Source organism: Nannospalax galili, unplaced genomic scaffold, assembly GCF_000622305.1.
Source record: "Nannospalax galili isolate Female #2095 unplaced genomic scaffold, S.galili_v1.0 scaffold482, whole genome shotgun sequence".
NCBI lineage: Eukaryota > Metazoa > Chordata > Mammalia > Rodentia > Spalacidae > Nannospalax > Nannospalax galili.
In genome coordinates this window covers 655610-678961 of record NW_008347521.1, presented here as the reverse complement: position 1 = coordinate 678961, position 23352 = coordinate 655610, and the positions used below count along the sequence as shown (strand labels likewise).

The 23352-nt window shown below is 41.0% G+C and overlaps 1 protein-coding gene across 4 annotated transcripts in view; it reads left to right on the top strand.

Moving 5' to 3' along the window:
• Pik3cb (phosphatidylinositol-4,5-bisphosphate 3-kinase catalytic subunit beta) overlaps positions 1-22253 on the top strand; it is a 171177-nt gene extending 148924 nt beyond the window's left edge. For 3 of the 4 annotated variants that reach the window (XM_008844110.3, XM_029568811.1, XM_029568813.1), the window contains 5 exons: positions 9649-9816; positions 12502-12625; positions 17250-17395; positions 19216-19348; positions 20698-21127. In XM_008844110.3, coding sequence (XP_008842332.1) covers positions 9649-9816; positions 12502-12625; positions 17250-17395; positions 19216-19348; positions 20698-20835 — 709 coding nt within the window. In that variant the 3' untranslated portion in view covers positions 20836-21127. Of the gene's footprint in view, positions 1-9648; positions 9817-12501; positions 12626-17249; positions 17396-19215; positions 19349-20697 lie in introns of all 4 variants that reach the window. The other variant, XM_029568812.1, reaches the window with a different exon arrangement.
• The last annotated feature ends 1099 nt before the right edge of the window (positions 22254-23352 follow it).

The window sequence follows — 23352 nt, the reverse complement described above, 5'->3', positions numbered from 1 at the left end:
CCCAGCTGGCCTGGAACTCGCTATGTAGACTAGGCTGGCCTCGAACTCACATGATCTGCCTGCCTCTGCCTCCCAAGTGCTGGGACTAAAGGCATGTGCCACCACGCCCAGCTGACTGTTTCTTTTTGTTGTTGTTTTTTGTTTTTTTGAGACAGAGTCTCACTATATACTCCTATTTGGCCCACAACCCACTATATGTAGCCAAAGATGGTTTTGAATTCACAATCCTCTGCCTTAGACTCCCAAATCCTGGGATTATAGCAGTGTGTTACCACCCCCTGTTGAACTTTTTAAAAATATTTTTTATTTTGTGTGTATGAATGTATTGCCTACATGTATGTAAGTGCACTTCCACCATGCACTGCCCATGGAGGTCAGAAATGGGTGTTGGATCCCCTGGAACTGAAGGTTATGGACAGTTGTTAGCTGCCATGTGGGTGCTGGGAACTGAACCTGAGTCCTCTGCAAGAGCAGCCAATATTCTTAACCACTGAACCATCTCTCTAGCCCCCTTGTTGAACTTAAAAAAAAAAAAATTGAAATAATTGGTATGCAGTGACCAAAGCAGGCACAGTGTTAGATTTTTCTACATGTGTGATTTGATACGAACCTTACAGCTTTGTGAGTTGTATTACTCTTGTTTAGCATGTGAGAAAAATTAGGATGGAAGTGGTTTTAAAACAAAGATTATGCATGGTGGTGCATGCCTTTAATCCCAGCACTCGGGAGGCAGAGGCAGGCAGATCTCTGTGAGTTCAAGGCCAGCCTGGTCTACATAGTGAGTTCCAGGACAGTTGGGGCTACAGGGAGACCCTGTCTCAAAAAGACCAAAAAAAAAAAAAAAAAAAAAAAAAAAAAGAAAGAAAAGAAAAGAAAAAGAGAGACCAAAAAACACCACAGATTACAAAAATAGCAAGTAGCAGCTGCAGATTCAAGTCCATGATTGCCAATGTCAGTTGTCTATGTCAGTGCCTTTCTATTACTTTACCAGTCTATCAACATGAGAAAACAATGTGGTTAGACATGTCTAGTAACTCTTTGTCAAAATATAATGGTGCTTGCTAGGTGTGGCAGTATACACTTTTAGTCCCTGCACCTGAGAGGGGAGGCAGGCGGATCTCATCTAGGCCAGCCTAGTCTATATTTCGAGTTCTAGACCAGCTTACAGAGATCCTGTCTCAAAACAGCAAACAAGAGAGATGACTCATTGCTTAAGAGCACTGGCTGCCTTTTCAGAGAACTGGGGTTCAGTTCCCAGCACCCACATAGTGGCTAACAACCATCTGTAACTCCAGTTCCAGGGGATCTAAAGTCCTCTTCTGACTTCCATGGGCATTGTACAACATGGGTACACTTATATACATTCAGACAGTATGTTCAAACACATAAAATAAAGATAATAAAAAAAAGTTTAAACAAATATATAATGGTGTTCAAAATATCGAATTCTCCATTTTTGTGGGGGATTTTGTAAAGTGTGTATTTGTGTGTGTACACTCATGCATATTCGCTGCATGGTGCATGTGTGGGGCTCAGAAGACACCTTGCAGGAATCATTCATCTCTACCATGTGGGTCTTAGGGATGGAACTCAGGTTGTCAGACTTGGTGGCACACAGAGACATCTTGCCAGCTTCTTGTTTTGGAAGAGGGGCTTTATTTGCAGATTCTACTGGAACACTTTCAGTTTTCCCCAATAATAAATAAAAAGTAACTTAAGGAAGAAAAGCTTATTTTGGCTCATGGATCAGGAGATATCATTCTGTCACTGTGGGGAAGGCACTGGGGACAAGACCAACTCTCTCCTTGGCAACCAGAGACTGCTTGCTCACATCTCCACAGACTGGAAAGCAGAGAGAAAAGGAAGGCCAGCACTTGGGCTTTCTCCAGGACCATAGGTGGGATAGTGCTGCCCACATTCAGGGTATAACTTCCCCTTCAGTTAGTCTTTTCTGTCAACACCCTCACAGACACGACCAAAGATGCACCATATTAATGCCCTAGGTGTTTCTTAATCCAGTCAAGTGGACAGTCAGTGTTTACGATCACAGTAAGGAACCCTGTGCTCGAGAACCATGACCTCAGTAGGACCTGCTGTACCGAGTTTTGTAATAAAATCTTATTGGCACACAATCATTTCTTTTTTTTGGTCTTTTTGAGACAGGGTCTCCCTGTAGCCCCAGCTGTCCTGGAACTCACTATGTAGACCAGGCTGGCCTTGAACTCACAGAGATCTACCTGCCTCTGCCTCCTGAGTGCTAGGATTAAAGGCGTGCGCCACCATGCCCAACACAATCGTTTCTTTACATTACTGTTAGTGACAGCAGTTACAGTTTATCTACAAGTACCTAAAAATACTATCTAGCCCAACCTAAAAGTTTACTGATTTCTCTTATATATAAAAGAAACTGTAGGAAGATTTTTACTGATTGGATGTTAAAACAAAAGGAACGTCAGGCTCAAGCTTGTTAGCTTATTTGTTCTTTCCAAAGTTATCACATAGACTAACTGATCTTTGCTAACAGTGGGTTCAATTGGTATGATGGACCTTGCTGAGTCAAGAAAGCCTAAGCTGAAGACTACAGCTTTCTTAGGCTCTTCAACCTAATTTAAAGCCCTAACTCAGTTATTTTCTCTTAGTTTTGATTTTATCTGTTGTATCCAAAGTTAAAACCGATTTAGCATCAGTAAACTTCGTTGTGACCTCAGATAAAGGGAAAGGGGTATCAGTTCTGGGAGGATTGCTAGAAATATACTTGGTTGCTATCTGGTGGGAAATGTGTCCCTGACGTGAAAAAGGAACTTGGATGTCCAGTGGATCTTTGGACTTTCTGTCCTCTGACCCCATGTTTTTGTTTGTTCTTTTTTTTAATTGAAGGGCTCTAATTCTTTTTTGAGTTCTTCTAAACTCCTCTCTTTTCCTTAGCAAACCTTTTTTACCATTTCTATAAATATCTTTGCTTCAGTGGTCCTGCTGTTTTTCTTTTGGACAGCTGTTCAGGTCAGCCCGGGTCATGCAGCATACACTCCTTACAGTTCATCCTCAAATATTTGGGTACCTTTCACACACTGCTATTTTAGTGCTTGTAACAATGCCATGTTTCCATTAATGAAAATACATATTGCTCATTTAAATGTTTCCCTGGTGTCTCATAAAACTCTGGTATCTTTCATGTCAAATTAGAACATTCTGAGGCATAAATATGTTGACACCTCTTGTCTTCTTTGTTTAATGAATAGTAGCAGTCAGTCAGCCTTTTCTGTCAAATCTAAAAGGTTGTCAGCATGGAAATCTATCTGGCATTTGGTAGACTTGACAGTCCTTTGGGTCCCCTTGCCCCTATGGTATATGTCAATAAATTTGACACTTGTTTTTAATCAATTTTGTGCCTGAATTTCACTGATAGGATTTCCCCATTTTAAAAGACCTCTGCTAAAGTTATATATAAGGTGTTTAATGATACTGGTTTTGGCAGACTCAGGGTGAAGGAAGAATGAAAAGAAATATGTGAGGTAAAGGAGGATTTATATGTTCTCCTTTGACTCAGACTTGGATCAGCGTGGCAGAGGGAGGATATAGGACTGCTATCATCCCTTCAGTAGAATGTATCTCATTCTAAAATTCTTATTTTCCCATGAAAAGTAACATTGCTTCTTAGGTCAGAATGTGAGAAAGGAAGGTGAACATTATTAAAAGTATTGTCGTGTATCCTTCATAAAGACCATAGAAATTCTGTACAAAAGAAGCCTAGATAAGATAACTGATCAGGGCTCTAAGCATTTGTCCCCAGCTTGACTTCTGTCATGCTGTCTCTCTGACAAGGATGTTTTTTCCCTTCCCATTGTTAACATTCTATCCTCAAGGCACCAAATGCTTTCATCGTTGTTTACTTTTAAAGAGGAAGTTGTTGGACTTGTGCCCACTTTGGCTGTAAGTGGGATGCAGGAGATGCAGGAAAGTGAAACAGGGCACTTTAACCCGATGGTGTTTGCTGTACCCACATTGTGTCACGATAAGTCCAGGGGTTAGTAAAAACATTAATCCTCCTTAGTTGCCTTTCTTACTTTGAAAGGAGAAATAAATTAATAATGTAGATGTAAAACAATTCATTAGTATATCAGTCTTCCAGAACGTAATTTCACAATTCTGTTCTCATTAAAGGAACATAATATAATAGAGTTTGTCTTTGGAAGAAATTTTAGAAACCAATGAAGCTCCTTTATTTTTTGGCATTTTTAAGACAGAGTCTCTCTGGAACTCACTATGTAGACCAGGCTGGCCTTAACTCACTGAGATCCACCTGCCTCTGCCTCTGCTGGGATTAGAGGCGTGCACCACCACGCCCCACACAGAGTCCCCCCTTTTTTATCTGACGGTTATAACATCTTACATGGCCAGTCTCTCAGTCTCTCCAACATGCACTGGCTTTTCCTCACTGCTCTTCCACTCTGCCTTGTACTTTTTTCTGGCCTTCCTACCCTTCTTCCTCCAAGAGGTCTGCGTCTCTCTCATCTCAGCTTTAGTTAAAGATAGGGCTTCTCTAAGTTGCCTAGGTTGACCTTGAACTTACTTTGCAGCACATACAGGCCTGGAACAGTGGTGTGGTATGTGTAGGTGTATGTGCGTGGATGCAGGTGTGCATGCCCATGAAGAGACCAGAGAAAGTCAAGTGTCCTGCCCCATTGCTTTCTACCCTACTTACTTGACACAGTCTCTTTCATTGAGCTTAGAGCTAGGCTGTGGGCCAGAAAACACCAGGTGATCCCACTGCCTTCTCTGCCTCTCCACAGTGCTTACAAGCACATGTGTGGCCATATCCAGCTTTTTGTGTGGATAGTGGTATCCATCTGAGGTCCACAAGCTTGCATAGCAAGCACTCTTACCCTTGGAACTATCACCCTGTTCTGCAGAGGTCTTTTTATTTTTAATTATATGTGTTTGTATGGGTACATGCATGTATGCAGATGCCTACAGAGGCCAAAAGAGGGATTCAGATACCCCAGAGCTGCAGTTACAGGCAGTTAGGGATCACTGGGAACTGGACTCTGCTGGTCTTCTATAAGAGCAACCAAGCACACCTGGGGTGGTGGCTTGCGTCTTTAATCCTAGCCCTCAGGGAGGCAGAGGCAGGTAGATGGATCTCTCTCTGATCGAACTACCCTGGTACACATCATGACTTTCAGGTGGGCTTGTGACTAAGGCGGCCCTATCAAAAAAACAACAAAAAAGAGCAACCAAGCAACTGCTGAGCCATCCCCCTGGGCCTTTCTACCAAGGAGGTTGTCTTTCTTAACTCTTGATGACATTTCCTTGGACCTTTGTGCTTGATAAGCTTAGTGAGAGTAAGAATTATTTTGGGGGGAGGGGGTCTTTTTGAGACAGGATCTCCCTGTAGCCCCAGCTGGCCTGGAACTTGCTATGTAGACCAGGCTGGCCTCAAATTCAGAGATCTGCCTGCCTCTGCCTGTGCCTCCTGAGTGCTGGTATTAAAAGTGAGTCTTGCCAGGTGTGGTGGCGCATGTCTTTAATCCCAGTACTAGGGAGGCAGAGGCAGGCGGATCTCTGTTTAGTGAGTTCCAGGATAGCTGGGGCTACAGGGAGACCCTGTCTCAAAAAGAACCGCCCCCCCGAAAAAAAAGGTGTTGCCATGCCCATCTTGGAACTGTTTATTTCTGAATCACCATCTGACATCTGACAAAATGCCACATAGCTACACACCCAACCATTTATCAAACCCATACATTCTGTCCTTCACTTTGTTTGAAATAGGGTCTTATGTAGCCCAAGCTGGCCTCAGACTCGCTAAGTAGCTGAGAATGGTTTTGAACTCCAAATTCTCCTGTCTCTACCATGTCTCAAGTGCTGAATTACAGGCAGATGCCATCATGCCCGGCTTTGTTCCCATTTCCTGTATTTAGTCTGATGTTTGTTTGAATCTTCCATGATACTTCATTCCGTTACCACTTCTTTTTCTTTTTGAGAAAGTGTTTCATGAACTTGCTGTGTAGTCAGGGCTAGCCTTCAACTTCTCTGATCCTTCTGCCCCCAAGTGCTGGCATTACAAGCATTACTACATGCCAGCCCCGAGTTTTTCTTTCTTTTTAGTACATTTATGTACTTGTTTTTGTTTGTTTGGTTGGTTATTTGGTTTTTTGTTTTGTTTTTGTCTTTTCGAGACAGGGTCTCCCTGTAGCCCCAGCTGTCCTGGAACTCACTATGTAGACCAGGCTGACCTTGAACTCACAGAGATCCTCCTGCCTCTGCCTTCGGAGTGCTGGGATTAAAGGTGTGTGCCACCATGCCAGGCCCATTTATGTATTTGGGCATGTGTACATGAGGACAACTTTCAGGCATCAGTTCTTACTGTCTATGTGGGTTCTAGGAATCAAATTCAGGCATCTAGACTGGTGGTAAGTACCTGTACCCACTGAGCCAGCCATCTCATGGGCTGCCAAGTTAAGCTTTTATTTTTTATTTTTATTTTTATTTTTTGAGACTGGGTCTTACTATGTAGCCTTGGCTGACCTGGAACTCCCTATGTAGACCAAGCTGGCCATGAACTCAAGGATTCACCTACATCTGCCTTCCTAGTGCTGACACTAAAGGCATACCCCACCATGCCCAACCATCCAAATTATTTTTATTATTACAAAGTTCTTAGAAAATTGGAGAAAATAATTTGCAATAAAAATATTTGCAAGGAAATATTAATATGTAAAGCTCATATAAGGGCTGGAGAGATGACTCAGCGGTTAAGAGCACTGACTGCTCTTGCAGAGGATATGGGTTTGTTTACCTGCACATACATGGCGGCTTCGAACCGTCTTTAACTCCAGTTCCAGGGGAATCTGAAGCCCTCTTCTGACCTCTGCAGCACTCACATATAAGCAGGCAATACACTCGTACACACAAAATAAAAATAATAATTTTTTTTAAATTCATAAATCAGTTAATATGTATAGCATGTAAATCAGAAAAAGTTTGAAATCCTAGAAATAGACAGAGGCTGTGAATAGCTAATTCATAAAAGAAATTATTCTTAAGATTGCCAAAAGAGAGTTGAAAAAAAATCGACTTTTCAAAGGATCAGGTAAGTATGAATCAAAGAAAAATGCCTCCTTTCAATTTGGCTAAGAAGATCACTTTAACTGATACCATTTAGTTGATTATTGATAATCTAAAATATTTTGGTATTGGAAGCCACTCAGTGTCTCACTACTGAAAATATCAAGGCCCACCTCTCTGACGTACTATAAGCCCTGACATATAGCCAGGACCGATGTCTTCAAGGAGTTTATAATCCAGCTGAAGAAGTCAGATTTCAACTCAAGGATTAAGAAATAAGCATGCATATCTATTAATGTCACATTGGTTTAAGTCTTTATTCAGTCACTGGCACACACCTCTAATCTCAACACTCAGGAGGCATAGGTTGGTGGATCTCTGTGAGATAGAGTCCAGCCTGGTCTACACAGCAAGTTTCCGGCTAGCTGGGGCTAAAACAAAACAAAAAACCCCACCAAACAACTAAAGAGGAAGCAGTCTATGACATACTCTGGAAACTTAGATTTTAAAGGTGGTTTTAGAGCCACACAACTTTAAGACCTTTTGCTTAGTTAAATGTGGACTTGACAAATCACATCCTTCATTTGTAAAACTGGAAATTATCATATAGTAATTTTGTTCTTAAATTTGTTCATTGATTCAAAATATTTATTCAGTGCCTGTTTTGTGTCAGGCACATTTTTAGGCACCGAGGTTACCAGCAGTGAATGAGACATTCCTACCTGATAAACTTGCATCCTAATGGTAGAAATAGATAAGTAACATGTATAGAGTGGTGCATAGAGCTTAGAAATATATAGGAAAATAAAGCAGTGGAGGGGTAGTCAGTACTATTTCAAGGATAGTGTTGCTATTTTAATTGGATGATCCACAAAGTTCTCAATGATACTGACATTTCAGTAAAGACTACAAAAAGGTAAGGGAATAAGACATTTAAAGGAGCAATTGAATATCCAGCCTGATGGGCCTGAGAAGTATCAAGGGGGTGGACAGTTCTGGGAACTAGTAATGGAGGTAGGAAGGTTGATGGAGGAGGACCATTCCAAGCCACAGCAGGCCTGTTGGATTTCATTCTATGGTGAGAAGCCATTGCAGAAATGCCCACCAGAGGAGTGATAAGACTACATTTGAAATGGATCTGGTGGTATTACAAGCAGGAAAACCAGTTAAAAAACTATTGAGGGGGCTGGAGAGATGGCTCAGTCATTAAGAACACTTGCTGTTCTTACAGAGGACCCAGGTTTGGCTCCCATCATCCACATGGTAGCTCACATCCCTATGTAACTCCATTTCCAGGAGATCCAGCACCCTCTTCTGACCTTTATAGGAATTGCACACATAGAGTGAATATGCATACATTCAGGCAAAACACTCATGCACATAAAATTTAAACGATTGAAACTTACTGAGGTCAAAGTTAATAGTAAGTTGGAGTAGGATATTAGAGCAAGGTAGGACTCTGGGTTCATTTTTCTCTCCATCTCCCCTCACATCCTTCACCCACAGTCTTACTACATAGCCTAGGATAACCATGAACTTCAGTCCTGCCTCAGCCTCTCAGGTGCTGGGATTATAGGCATGCACCTCCATACCTGGTTCTGAATAAATTTTAAAGCTGATATAAATGTTGGTTATGAGGAGAATCAAAGATGACCTTAAGGTTATGTTATCTGAACAGCTGAAAGAGGACAGCTGCCTTAAGAAAGATTAAAGCAATTAAGTGATTCATAAAGAATGGTCCTCTAGCCAGACATGGTGGCCCATGCCTTTAATCCCAGCACTCGGGAGGCAGAAGCAGGTGGATCTCTGAGTTGGAGGCCAGTCTGGTCTACATAGCAAGTTCAGGCCAGCTGGGGCTACAGAGAAACCCTGTCTCCAAAAGACTGAAAAAAAAAGAATGATCCTCTTTCTCATGAGTTAAAGGATTTTTTTCTTTATCTGATATGCTTCTGTCCATCAATACAGGCAAATAGGAATATTCCATGAGAATAATAATATAACAAATGATAGATTTAGCTGAAATACTCTGGTAACTCATTCCATGTTGGCCAAGAGTTTTATTCTCTAACAGAGGGTATAACCTATATTTTCTATATGGCACTACTGAGTAACTTCTGTCAGTAATACAACTTTAAAAAAATAGTTATTTTTAGCCATGCGTGGTGGTACACGCCTTTAATCCCAGTGCTCGGGAGGCAGAGGCAGGTGGATCATTGTGAGTTCAAGGCCAGCCTGGTCTACATAGTTCAGGTCAGCTGGGACTTGAGGGATAGTTATTTTTATTTTATGTGTATGAGTCCTATGCCTGCATGTATGTAAATACATCCATGTTGTACAGTGCCTGTGAAGGACAGAAGAGGGCATCGAATCTCCTGGAACTAGAGTTATGGATGGTGGTTAACCGCCATGTGGGTGCTGGGAATCAAACTCAGGCCCTCTACAAGATCAGTCAGTGCTTTTTACCACTGAGCCACCTCTCTAGCCCATAACACTTTTTTTTTAAAGCAAAAGAAAAACTTAGCAAATTATTTTTTTCTCTCAGGGAAAAATATGGTTCCTTATACCTTTTTTTTTTCCTTTCAGGATGCTGCCCTATGGCTGTTTAGCAACAGGAGATCGCTCTGGCCTCATTGAAGTTGTGAGCACCTCAGAGACAATTGCTGACATTCAGCTGAACAGTAGCAATGTAGCTGCCGCAGCAGCCTTCAACAAAGATGCCCTTCTGAACTGGCTTAAAGAATACAACTCTGGGTTAGTGGGTTCTCTTTATCGTTTTCTGTATAAGTACCTAAACAAATAGCTGTTCACCAACTAGAAATAGTCACTGCCTTAAAGGAAATACTTGTATTTATTGCCTCATTGCAGAACAGAAATTCTTAACATCTTAAAATTGCTAGCATTGACTTGCACTATATGTCAAAATTTAGAAACCCTTCAATATGCTAGAAGTTAAGCATTTTTAAGATAGTATATTGAGGGGCTGGAAAGATGGCTCAGTGGTTAAGAGCATTGGTTGTTCTTGCAGAAGACCCAGGTTCAAATCCCAGCACTCATGGCAGCTATCAACTGTCCATAACTCCAGTCCCAAGAGATCTGACAGCCTCTTCTGTCTTCCGAGGGCATTGCACTACACAGTTGCACTTACCTACATGCAGGCAATACACGCATACACATAAAATAAAAATAATATTTTTTTAAGTTATATAAAAAAATAGCATATTGAAGTTTCTGTTTATATGCATCAGCTTCCTAACTTATGAGTATATGAACTTAAGGTTCTAAGAGGTTACCATTTTATGTTTGAGGTAAATAAGTTTGTATAGTCTGATCTTTCCAAACTGTTGGGCTAGCGATGTAGATCAGTTGGTAGAGTGCTTGCCTAATATTCACAAAGTCCCAGGTTTCATCAGCACTACATAACCTGTGCATGATAGTACATGCCTATAATCTAAGCATTCCAAGGGTGGAGGCAGAAAGGTCAAAAGTCTTAAGGTCATCCTGTGCTATGGTAGTTCCAGAACATGAGGGATAAATGAGACTCTACTTCAATAACAATAATAACTTATTTATGGTTAGGTTGTGGGCAACATTAATATATAGGGAATAAAGGAATTTCATAGTGAAGGAAAGTGCCTTGCAAATATTTTTGGCTAAATACTTCAAAGTCAGACCTAAATTTCATCATTCACATTGTCCAAAGACTTGCATGTGAGAATTATTTCCAAATTTTTTAAGGCCTTGACTCTTTGGAGTCTATCTTACTCACTTCTAGTTGAAGTCAGTTACTTAAATGGTTAGAATTCAGATTGTTAGAAATGGGTCTGGGGTCCCAAGAAAATGACCACATAATCCAAAGCATTTTGGCAAAGCAAAATGTTTTCCTTGGGCAGAAGGGTGTCACTCTGAATTCACTCTGAATTCAGCAAGCACTCCTTCTTAAGATGGCCTCTCCCTTTTATACCCAAGGCAGCTGAGCACTTGGCTGTCTCTCATTGTTCCAGGTTTAGCCACATAACCTAATCCCACTGGAAAATTTAAAGGGGAAAGGAGCATTCTAATGAGAATCTTTAGAATTGAGATACATGGGGTTTCAGCATGTAGCCAGAGTCATCAAAGGGGGTAGGGTGGATGAAAGACTATAATGCACACTATAATACATGTTACAGTGGACATGTTCATAACACTACGGTAGATACTAGCATTATAACACTCCAACGTTATATAAAAATTAGCTTCTAAGTCCTGGTAAAGGCAGGTTGCCTTAATCTTGATGCCTCTTAATTTGCATTGTAAAGGTAAAACTTTGAAAGAAAAGAATTTCATTTCATTTATAGTTCTCATAATTCCCCCCCTTTTATTATATAGTATTTTATTTTATTTATTTATTTATTTATTTATTTATTTTTATTTATTTATTTATTTATTTATTTATTTATTTGGAAAGGGCTGTAAGGGCCTTCAGTACCTTAGTTATAGTGTCATCTGGTGCAGTGCTGTTGAGGATAAAGGTGTCCTCCTAACCTGGAATTCTAATCTGAGATCAAATTGACAGAAACAGCCAGGTATGTATGTATAGTGGCTCACACTGGTAACTTCAGTACTCAGGAGGCTGAAGGAGAGAATTGCCATGAGTTCAAGGTCTACCTACACTGTGTGTATGGTGGCTCACGCTGGTAACTTCAGCATTCAGGAGGCTAAAGGAGAGAATTGCCATGAGTTCAAGGTCTGCCTGCACTGTAGAGTAAGGCCTGTCTCAGAAAACCAAGATAAAGCCTGGTAAAATGTTGCCCATTCCAAGCGTATTCAGCAAAGACCATGGTGGCTTCTTACCATACCCTACATGTAAGCTTACCTTAAATCTCACTGAAATATGACTCCAAGGACACAGGACCTTAAATGAATGAGGCCCGGTTAGGTAAGCCAGCCCAACACTCCCCCCATTTCCCACCTCCTGTGTCTTCCCTATCCAGCATGATATTTGCTTATACAGCTTTGACAACTTGATTGTGTGATTTATTTTCATAATTTAAAAGTGAACAGGTACAGAGCATGGTGTACACCTTTAATTCCCAGCACTAGAGATGTAAAGGCAGGAGGATCTCTGTGAGATTGAGGCCAGCCTGGACAACATAGTGAGTTCCGGATAGCTGGGGCTGCAGGGAGACCCTGTCCAAAAAACAAAATAATTTTTTTTTTTTGTCTTTTTGCGACAGGGTCTTCCTGTAGCCCCAGCTGTCCTGGAACTCACTGTGTAAACCAGGCTGGCCTTGAACTCACAGAGATCTGCCTGCCTCTGCCTCCCAAGTGCTGGGATTAAAGGCTTGCGCCCGGCTCAAAAAACAAAAATTTTAAAAAAGGAAACAGGTGTGGTCTGGATCTTACCTGGCACAATTCATTGCTTACTAACTTTATTACTTCTGTATGTATCTTGTTTAGGGATGATCTAGACAGAGCAATTGAGGAGTTTACCCTGTCCTGTGCTGGCTACTGTGTAGCTTCTTATGTCCTTGGAATTGGTGACAGACACAGTGATAACATCATGGTGAAGAAAACTGGCCAGGTAAGCAGGGTCAGAGAGGTACAGTGATGCTAAATCGTGTTTTTGTCTTTTCCTTCCATTTTCTTCCAATTCTCATTTCATGAACCATTTATGTATTGATCTGTTTAAAATTTAACGGTGAACATCTACTTAAATGTTTAAAAAGTACTACTATTTAGGGACTAGAGAGATGGTTCAGCCGTTAAGAGCTCTTGCAGAGGATCTGGGTTTGGTTCCCTGCACCCACATAGCAGCTAACAACTGTCTTTAACTGCATTTCCAGGGGATTTGCCACCCTCTTCTGACCTCCATGAGCATTGCATGACATGGGTGCACTTACATACATGTGGACAATACACTCATACACATAAAATAAAAATAATTTAAAAAAATACTATTTAAAAGTAGCCTATTCTTTTACTATAAGAATTGTATTTGGGGCTGGAGAGATGGTTCAGCAGTTAAGAGCACTGGCTGCTCTTGCAGAGGACCCAGGGTTTCGATTCCCAGCACACACATGGCAGCTAACAACTATCTATAACTCCAGTTCCAGGGGAATCCAACCCCCTCTTCTGACCTCTGTGGGCATTGCATGACACGAGTGCACTTAAATATATGCAGGTAATATACACATAAAATTAAAAATAAATAATTTTTTTTTAATTGTATTTAGCCTGGTGTCATGATACACACCTATAATCCCAGCACTTGGGAAACAGAGGCAGGAGGATCTCTGTGAGTTCAAGGCCAGTCTGGTTCTGCATGGTGAGTTCCAGGCCAGCTGGGGCTACAGGGAGACCCTGACTGAAGAAAAGAATAACCAATGCTAGAAAAATATGATGAACCATCTTTGAGTCATTTTCTCTTTTAGAACATCAAAGTTGATTATATAGAATAGGGAGAACGGTACTATATTATCTCTCTGAATTAGCTGTGGAGGTTAGAAGAGGTGACTTACGAAGCAGCACTTAGTTTCAAATGAAAGCTTAATCTTTTTGAATTGTTTATAAATAACTAGGTTATTTGTAAAGTTTTTAATATTGTGTAAGGCAGATGAAATACCTTGGATGAAATACATTTGTAGCTGTAGGTGGAAAACAGAAGTTATACCTCCCTGGAAATGTGAGTAGTTCTGCTTGGGTTTTGAGAGTTATACCATGTAGTCATACTTAGAAAGACTCCCTCTGACTTCTAGTTACAAATTGAAATCTTTGACGTATGTACTCCCCCTACCCCCATCCCCTCTACAGCAATAAGAATCATGTAAACCCAAGAAGTCAAAGATAGGAGAGAATTCACAGTGAGGGGGAATATCAGCAGATTTAGGGCGGATAGCAGGTAAGATGGAGAAGTGGCAATGGCCTAGCAGAGCTGAGAAAATGCAAGCCCGAGTCTTTGTGGAGAGCTCTGTCAGTCTTTCAGAAAGGCTGAGGAACTAGGAGTACCGGACATAGTTCAAGGTGGAGATACAGAAAGAGATTAAAAATGATGGTTGGCAGTTTGTATATGGAATAGTTATTTGCTCATATCCCTTTATTGATATCTCAAGAAGGACCTAGAAGACTGTTTCTTCCTCTGACTCATAGACACTAGGCTTGATAGAGGCTAAGGGAAACCTACCAAATAAAAGTGGAAGTTGTACTAAGATCATTTATTATTTTTATTTTATGTGTCTGAGTGTATTGCCTGCGTGTGTGTAAGTGCATCTGTGTCATGCTGTGCCCACAGAGGTCAGAAGAGGGGTTCTGGTTCCCCTGGAACTAGAGTTACAGACAGTTGTTAGCTGCCATGTGAGTGCTGGGAATTGAACCCAGGTCCTCTGGAAGAGCTGCTAGCGCTCTTAACTGTTGAGCCATCTCTCCAGCCTCACCTGTAATTTTTTAAACTGATGCTTTTCTCACTTTTGTTGATAGAATCTAGGCAGATGTGATGATTTGATATTCACATATGATATGAAATGGTCACTATAGTCACTACACATATTTACCATTTTCTGTGTATTTCTGCAGTGAGGAATGCAAGATTACTTTTCCAGTAAATTTCAGTTAAACAATACAATTTCAATAACTAATCAGCATAATATACATGAGGTCATGTTCTTCATGGAAAATATCTGTTAATGGACTACTGATTCTCACATTTTTTGTCATCGGAGTTGCTTGCATATTTTGGATGTTAAACCAATAGACTTTCAGAACCTACTCGTAACTGAGAACATCCCACCCAGCACCTCCTTTTTTCCTTCTACCACCTAACCCCAATCCTACTCAGAGTATGAGACTGGGGTCATATGCCTTCGCCTTTTTTTAGGATTTCATATATGAAGATACCGTATTTATATAATTGCCACCCTTTTTCCCTTCCAACTCCTCTTGTGTCCTCTACCTACTTCCCCTCAAATTCATGACCTCTTCTATAATTACTGTTACATACATGTCTTTTTATATATTGTTACATATATACACACATACTTACTAGACCATTTAGTGTTGCTTATATGTAGTTGTGTTTAGGACTGACCACTTGGGATTGGATAATTTAGGGGGCTCATCCCCGGAGAAAAAACTTAATTCTCTCTCCCTCAGCAACTGTTGACTGTCTGTAGTTTGCGCTTCATCTGGGTGTGGCGCTTTATCCACATTGGGATGTTGCCTGGTATGGTCATTGTGCAGGTCTTATTCAGCAACTATATTCTTGCATTTTCTAGTGTAGCATCTCTGTCATGTCTAGAAGACACTCCTTTGAAGCAGACATCCTGGTCCTCTGGCTCCTTCTACCCTGTCTTCTACGATGCTCCTTGAGACATAGGTGTAGCAGTGGTGTCACTGATGTACTAATTAAGGCTGGGCACCATACTGTCACTCCTGAGTGGTGGGATTTATGGCATGTACCACCACACCCGGCTACCAGAGATCTTTTAAATTAACAGACATTATATGTATTTATCATGTACATCATGTTGTTTTGAAACATGTATATATTATAGAATGGCTTATTTGAACTAACTAATATGTGGTGCCTTAAACATTTTTCTTCTTGTGATGAGAATGCTTAAAATCTGTTCTCTCAGCAGTTTTTATTTATTTATTTATTTTTCAAGTTTCATTTATTTATTTTGCGGGGAGTATGTATGAGGCCAGAGGGACCTTGTGGGAGTCATTTTTTTCCTTCCACTCTGGGGATCTCAACTTTAAGTTGCCAGGCTTGGCAGCAAGCACCTTTGCTTACTGAGCTTTCTTGCCAGCCCAGATTCTGCTTTTTAAATTGGAAAATAGGAGTCTTACAAATAGGAACAGTGGATATTTGTGAGCATCTTGTGGCAGGGTATACTTGTTAAGTGTATCATAGGTAGCAATACCTTTGATTCTCATGACAACCTTATAGCAAATAGTAATTTCAACAGAGAGATGGTCTACCATATTTAAATCTTGACTTAACTGTACTTAGCTTAGCTTAGTTTAGCTTAACGTAGCTTATCTATCTGTCAAATATTAAAAAGATATAGAAGCCAAGCGTGATAGCAAACGCCTTTAGTCTCAGCACTCTGGAGGCAGAGGCAGGGGAATCTCTTGAGAGTTCAAGGACAACCCGGTCTACATAGTTCCAGTCCAGCTGGGGCTACAGAGAGACCCTGTCTCAAAAAAAGACTATGTATGTATATTACATTACTCAGTCTAGGGAGGTACATGATCAGCCTGATAGGAGTCCAGAAAGAAGAAATAGAGAGGAGAAAGGGAAGGCAGTCTCTTGACAAATAATATAAATGCATGTCCCAGAGCTGCAGATCAGTTCAGTCACAACAGCATAAAAGTTCCCATGTAATAAATGAAAAGACCCTTACCAAGGCCCTTTACCATTTCAGTTCATTAGGCAACAAAGAAGTTTTAAACTTTTCAGAGACATGGTAGGCTATAGATATCAGAATGATTATTTCAGTAGCTACATTGGAAACTTTAAAACAAAGGTTAGCCTATATAATTTAGGGGAATAAATGACTCTAACCTTGAATTCTAAAATCAAACAAGGTAGAATAAATGTTTTCTTTTTTAAAAAATTACATTTATTTATTTATTTCTGTGTATGTATCCCAGGGATAGAGCTCAGGTTATCAGGCTTTATTTGTTGTTATTGTTGTTTATGTGTGTGCCTCTGCCTCTTGAGAGCTGAAATTAAACATGTGCACCACCATTCCTGGCTTCTTTTTTTCTTTGAAAAGGGCTGTCATTGCCCAAGAGGTCCCCAACCTCTCTCAGTGTTCCTGCTGTAGTTTTTTGAGTAATGGCATTTACAGGCATGAGCCACCTGCTTGACTTTGTTTGCATCTTTTCTTGAACGGCTCCATCAAAGCATGTCTAAACCAGAAATTCTTAACTTGGCTAATATTTCCCTGAAATGTTTGTTATTTGCAGAGATAGTTTGAACTGTTCCAACTAGAGGTAAAGTAAAATGCTATTTACATCTAGTGAGTAGAGGGTCAGAGGTGTTCAACACCCTACAGTAGTACACAGGATAGAATTCTGAGTGGGCTGTGAATAGGTAAATGGCTTGGCTGGGGGTGATTACGTGGGGTATAACACCATAGAGGTTATAATAAATAGAAATATTTGAAACTCATTAGGATAATTAAATTCCATTTGTTTTACAGCTCTTCCACATAGACTTTGGACATATTCTTGGAAATTTCAAATCTAAATTTGGCATTAAAAGGGAGCGAGTACCTTTTATTCTTACTTATGACTTCATTCATGTCATTCAACAAGGAAAAACAGGAAACACAGAAAAGTTTGGCAGGTAAGTATTGCCCTCATGTCAGGGAAAAGCATGTCCGACACTTTCTCATCTTACTGACTGGCTAGCGTTCCCTAACTGTATTAGGTTCTTTTCTAGTTGCTGTGATAAAATACCCTGACAAAAACAACTTTGGGGAAAGGGTTCATCTGGGCTCAGGGTTTAATTGTACAGTCCATCATGGTGTAGAAGTCATGGTAGCAAGAGCTTGAGGGAGCAGGTCACATTGTGTCCACAGCCAGGAAGCTGAGAACTGCACAGCTGCTCAGCTGCCTTTCTCTGCTTACATAGTGCAGAATTGATGCCAGGGAGTGACAGCACCCACAGTCTTGGCCCATCTCAAGTAACATAATCAGCATAATCCCCCCACAGACATGCTGATCTCCTGGGTGATTTTAGGTGATACCAAGTTGAGAGTTAACAGTAATCATCATACTAATTAAGGAATATTTGGATCTGGGAAATGTTTGTTCTGATAACAGAAGGTTCTAGGGGGGATTTACCTGTCAGATCTTGTGCCAGTTCAGAAATGCTCAGGAGGAAGAAAAGGGAGAAGGCTGTAAATTCTAGATAAGTTGCCAATTTCATTGCACCTTCCTGTTTCAGAAAATCCCCTAAACTACTAAGACACCTGGGAGTAAGATGCTGGGAGAACAGGCGTTTTACTGTCCTTGTGTGTGGGGGACAGTGTGGGAGCCCGGCCCCCAAAGCACATTGTCACCTGTATATCCCCAAGTATTGTACTTGTCTTCTTCGTTTTGTTTCTTTATCTCAAAATATGGGCAAAACGGGCTGAAGAGATGGTTCATCTGGTAAAGGCACTTGCTGCCAAGCCTTAGTATCTAAGTTTGATCCTGGAACCCATGTGGCGTAAAGAGAGAAACTGACCCCCTCAGGTTGTCCTCTCCATCCCTCCCCACAGACACATACAAAATAAATAAATGTTTTTAAAAAATTTTAATCTGGGCCGGGCGTGGTGGCACACGCTTTTAATCTCAGCCCTTGGGAGGCAGAGGCAGGCAGATCTTTGTGAGCCTAGTCTACATAGTGTCCAGGACAGCTGGGGCTACAAGGAGACCCTGTCTCAAAAAAGGCAAAAAAAAAAAAAAAATCTGGACAAAAGTAATTAGATGATAAATAGAGATACGTATCACATGGACAAAATATGTGCTTAAAAATGATACTGGCATTTGTAGTTCTGTGTGGCTAGTTTTCTCTTAGGCATAAAGGATCAAATTGGATGGAACTTTGTGACGTTATCATCTGTAAAAGGAGAAAGAAAGAGGGAAAGCAAAATGGCATGGAGGAACAGTGCAAAAGAATCAGCTTGGTGTTGTGAAACTGAAGATAGAGCCCTGAAGGATGCTCAGACATGGCCAGGGACTCTCACTCACTTCTTAATGTTCTCATGTCTTATGGAAAGTAAAAAGCCTAGATCATTGCATTACCTGTTACCATAAATTTTAACTTAATTTTGTTTTTAAAAAAAGATACATCAGCACTTAGGAGGCAGAGGCAGGTGGATCTCTGTGAGTTCAAGTCCAGCCTGAGTTCCAGAACAGCTGGGGCTACAGGGAGACCCTGTCTCAAAAAGACCGAAAAAAAAAGATACATGTGATTTTAGAGAGCCTGATTAGTTTATATAAATTTTAGTCTTGGGACTAGCTTCAAAGAAGCGTATGTGCAAAATGAACCCTTAGTTCAGTAAGGGTTGTAAAAGGCTGTAGTTGTAAAAGAAAGTCTAAAGATGTCTTGTTTTCTTTTGTGAACTATCCCACCTCCCACTGACACTACCCTCATGTGGCTTGCTGCGGCAACTAAAGATTTCGCCAGTGCTGTGAAGATGCATATCTGATTTTACGAAGGCATGGGAATCTCTTCATTACCCTGTTTGCACTGATGTTGACTGCAGGGCTTCCCGAGCTCACATCAGTCAAAGATATACAGTATCTTAAGGTATAAACCTCTTTTCTTTGTGTGTTGGTCTTAGTGGGCACAGAACTCACTCATTTAGAGCTCCATTCAAAATGCCCTAAAGAGTTTGGCAAGATGACTCTTGCTGGTAAGGACACCTGCCGCCAGGTCTCATGACCTGAATTCAGTCCCCAGAATACGCACAGCAGAGGGAGAAAACCAGTTCCTAGAAGTTGTCCTCTGACCTCCACATACATGTGAACATACACACATACACAATATTTTAAAAATTTTATGAAGAAGGCCTCAGAGAAGTCAGTCGTCAACTGTCTTTTTAAATTTTTAAAAATGAAACATCTAGGGGCTAGAGAGATGGCTCAGGGGTTAAGAACACTGGTTGTTCTTGCAGAAGACCCGGGTTTGAATCCCAGCACCCACATGGCAGCTAACCACTGTCTGTAACTCCAGTTCCAGGGGATCCGACAGCCTCTTCTGCACTTACCTACATGCAGGCAATACATGCATACACATAAAATAAAAAATATCCGGGTGTGGTGGTGCATGCCTTTAATCCCAGCACTTGGGAGGCAGAGGCAGGCAGATTTCTGTGAGTTCAAGGCCAAGCTGGTCTACATAGTGAGTTCCAGGACAGCTGGGGCTACAGGGAGACCCTGTCTCAAAAAGACCAGAAAACAATAAAATAAAATTTAAAAAATAAAACATCCAAATGGAGTGAAGCAAAGTCATTTCTTCTGAGATGACTTTTAGCCAAAAGGAAAACAAATATGTAAAGTTCACATAAAGGAGCAGTTTTAAAAGGAGTTTGTAACTCAGGTGGTTTTTTTTTCCCCACAGTCGAAGGGGCATGAAGAAGACTGGTACTGGGCTGTTGACCTTCCACACACTGGGTTAGCAGCTGGTTGTCACCTTGATTTTCACCAGCCTGCCCTTTAACTTGGAGTGTTAGTGGACCTCAGATCATCTTATTAGAAAAGCAACTGAGGCCAGGTGGTGACACATGCCCTTAATCCCAGCACTTGGGAGTCAGAGGCAGGTGGACCTTTATGAGGCCAGCCCGGTCTACCTAGTGAGTTCCAGGACAGCTGGGCTATAGTAGGGAGACCCTGTCTCAAAGAAAAGACCAAAAAAAAAAAAAAAAGCTGCTGAGTGTCTTGCAATAGTTGTAAATTAATTTCAGCCTCAAAAACCCTCTGATAGGGCCATATTGTCATGCTGCCTTCATGTTCGTTCTGTGTCCTGCAAGTGACATTAAGATGTGGCACCATGTCTCATGGATGGGGAGCCTGGCCACACCAGCCTCTTGTAGATTATGATGTTTGCTTATCTCTACCATGCGTGCGTGAAGTTAAGATTTTTTTCCTCTTTTTTAGGACTCTCTTGCCTTAGGAAAGAGTGAAGAAGAAGCGCTCAAACAATTTAAGCAAAAATTTGATGAGGCACTCAGGGAAAGCTGGACTACTAAAGTGAACTGGATGGCTCACACAGTTCGGAAAGACTACAGATCCTAACGATCAGCCTTGGCTCCTAACATACGTGTTAGCCTGTTTCCTTTTCATTTTGCACTTGCACTAAATTGAACATGACCCTGCCAGAAATGTAAAGGGAATGAAATCCTGAGACTCAGTTAAATTAAGAACAAAGCATCCCACAGAGCCGACTCTGAACCACCCTGATGCCCACCCTCTGCTTTTTGAATGCTTCCAGGACTCACTATGAACACTGTCCACAGCATGGAGAATCCTTTCTTGCTGACTTTGCACTCCAAGGAATGCTACTAGGGATTGTTTGGTATCTTTTTTCCTTTAGTATTTGGTACTTTACCAGAAAGGTGTAAATACTTCTTTTCAGTGTTTTGACCAAGTGTTGCCACTCAGCCAACAACTTACCTAAATTTGGGGGCTGGGAGCTGATCTTACTTTCCAAATGAGGCTTCAGAGAAAGGTATCTTCCTTCCCTTTTTAAATTGTGTAAACTATAAATTACATTTATTATTTTGATCTTATTATTTTTCAAAAGAAATCTTTTAAGCCTGTGAAAACTCACTACTTTTGTTAATATTTATCTAACAAGAGCGTCATTCCAGCCAGACTTGCTGAAAATCTATTGGTGAGGCAAACATAGTATATATATATATATATATAATATATATACACACATATATTATATATATAGATATAGATATGCTGCATATATATTTATAAGATTTGTAGTGGGAGTTCTATATAAAAAGATGTTTCTTTGGTGTTCTCCAGCCTGTGTTTAATTTTCAGTTAACTGTGTGATCCAGTTCTTCCATCTGCTTCTGTATTGAGGCACATGAATACAGTTTCTATATGTAGCTATGAAGGTGTTTATTTCATAGAACATAATACTTGAGCAAATGTATCCAAGAAAGCAAGCAAATGAAAAGAAATCTATTTATGGAATAAATTCCAAACTTAAATTTCAGTATTTTAGTAATATGCCAGCTGTTCTTACTGTATTTATTAAAACTTATAATAATGTGATTTTTCAATGGTATTAGTTCAAATTGAAATGGTTTCATGCCACATGGAAATCTTTAATTTATTTGTTGAGGTACCATACAGTCAGGGTGCTAGGTGACGGATGTTTATATGTGCAATAGGAGCTACTGGTTTGAATGTGTAAATGAATGCTTTTCTGAGGACTGGCAAAGTGCATGCTTTCGCAGCACATATACCGAGTACTGGCAAGATCCAGCGAAACTACTGCTTATTCTCCAAAGAAAATTTAGGAGCCCTATCCTCAGTGACATGGGACAGACAACTGAGTACTTGCCCTGTGACTTGAGTTTTCTATAGGAATTTTATTAAAGATTGTTTAATTTTGTTGACCTTCTTAATGTTCTCAGTCAAATAAATGGGTGAGCTGGTTTCGGCTGTTTTGGAATATGTGGGCCTCTTCTTTATGAGAAACACAGACTCTTTGGAAATTGCCACTGGAACTTTGAAAAACTGGCCAAGTCAGTAAACAGGCCAGCCTCAGTATGCTGAGTAGTAGCAAGAGCTGGCTGAGGCTCAGATTCCTCGCTCTGTTGGGCAGTGTGGGATAGGATGATGGGAGCCTAAGGAGAGGAGGGCTTGTCATGTTTTTGTTTTAAGTGTATGAGTCTTTTGCCCACATGTGTGTATGTGTACCACATGCTCCCACAGAGGCCAGGAGAGGGCATTGAATTCCCTGGAACTGGAGTCACAAATGGTTGTTAGCTGTTATGTGAGGAAAGAAAACTGAACCGGGGTCCTCTGTAAGAGCAGCCAGTGCTTTTAGCTGAGTCACCTGTCCAGCCTCAGGAGGGGGCTTTTCTTCAGCGTTGTCGTGCCTTTGAGAAGTAACTTGAGGTCTCACAGAACACTTCATTAGTTACTTGGTATTGCATCAAGACCAGACTGCAGCCACTTTGGGAAAGATGCAGAGCGCAACCCAGTTTCCTGGACAGAGCCTAGCTGAGGGTAAGGGTTGGCCTCTGAACTTGCTTTCCCCAGGGCTGATCAAGATTCAGTATAGGACTATAGAAGAGCAGGCTTGTTAGGGATCTTTGTATGATAGTCATCCTCCTCACACACACCAGGTCACTGGTTCATAGCTTGGAGAATAGTTAGCATTGCCAGGAAAATCTTAGCTAGGAGGTAGTCCTTGATAAACAGATGTCAGAGTATGTGAGGTGGGTTCTTTTTGTGGGGGGTGGGGGTGGTTCTTTTTGTAATAGGGACACCCTATATCTTCCACTGTCCTGATACTTGTAAAACAGGCTGACCCCAATCTCACAGAGATCCGCCTGCCTCTGCTTGTCAAGTGCTGGAATTAAAGTATTGTGGCACCACACCTGGCAAAGGGTTTGGTTTGGTTTGGTTGGCTTTTTTGAGACAGGGTCTCACTATGTAGCCCTGGTTGGCTTGGAACTCACCAGGCTGGCCTGAGCTCACAGAGATCTACCTGCCTCTGCCTCCTGAGTGCTGGGATTAAAGGTGTGCATTACCATGCCGGGCCATGTGAGTATCTTGAAA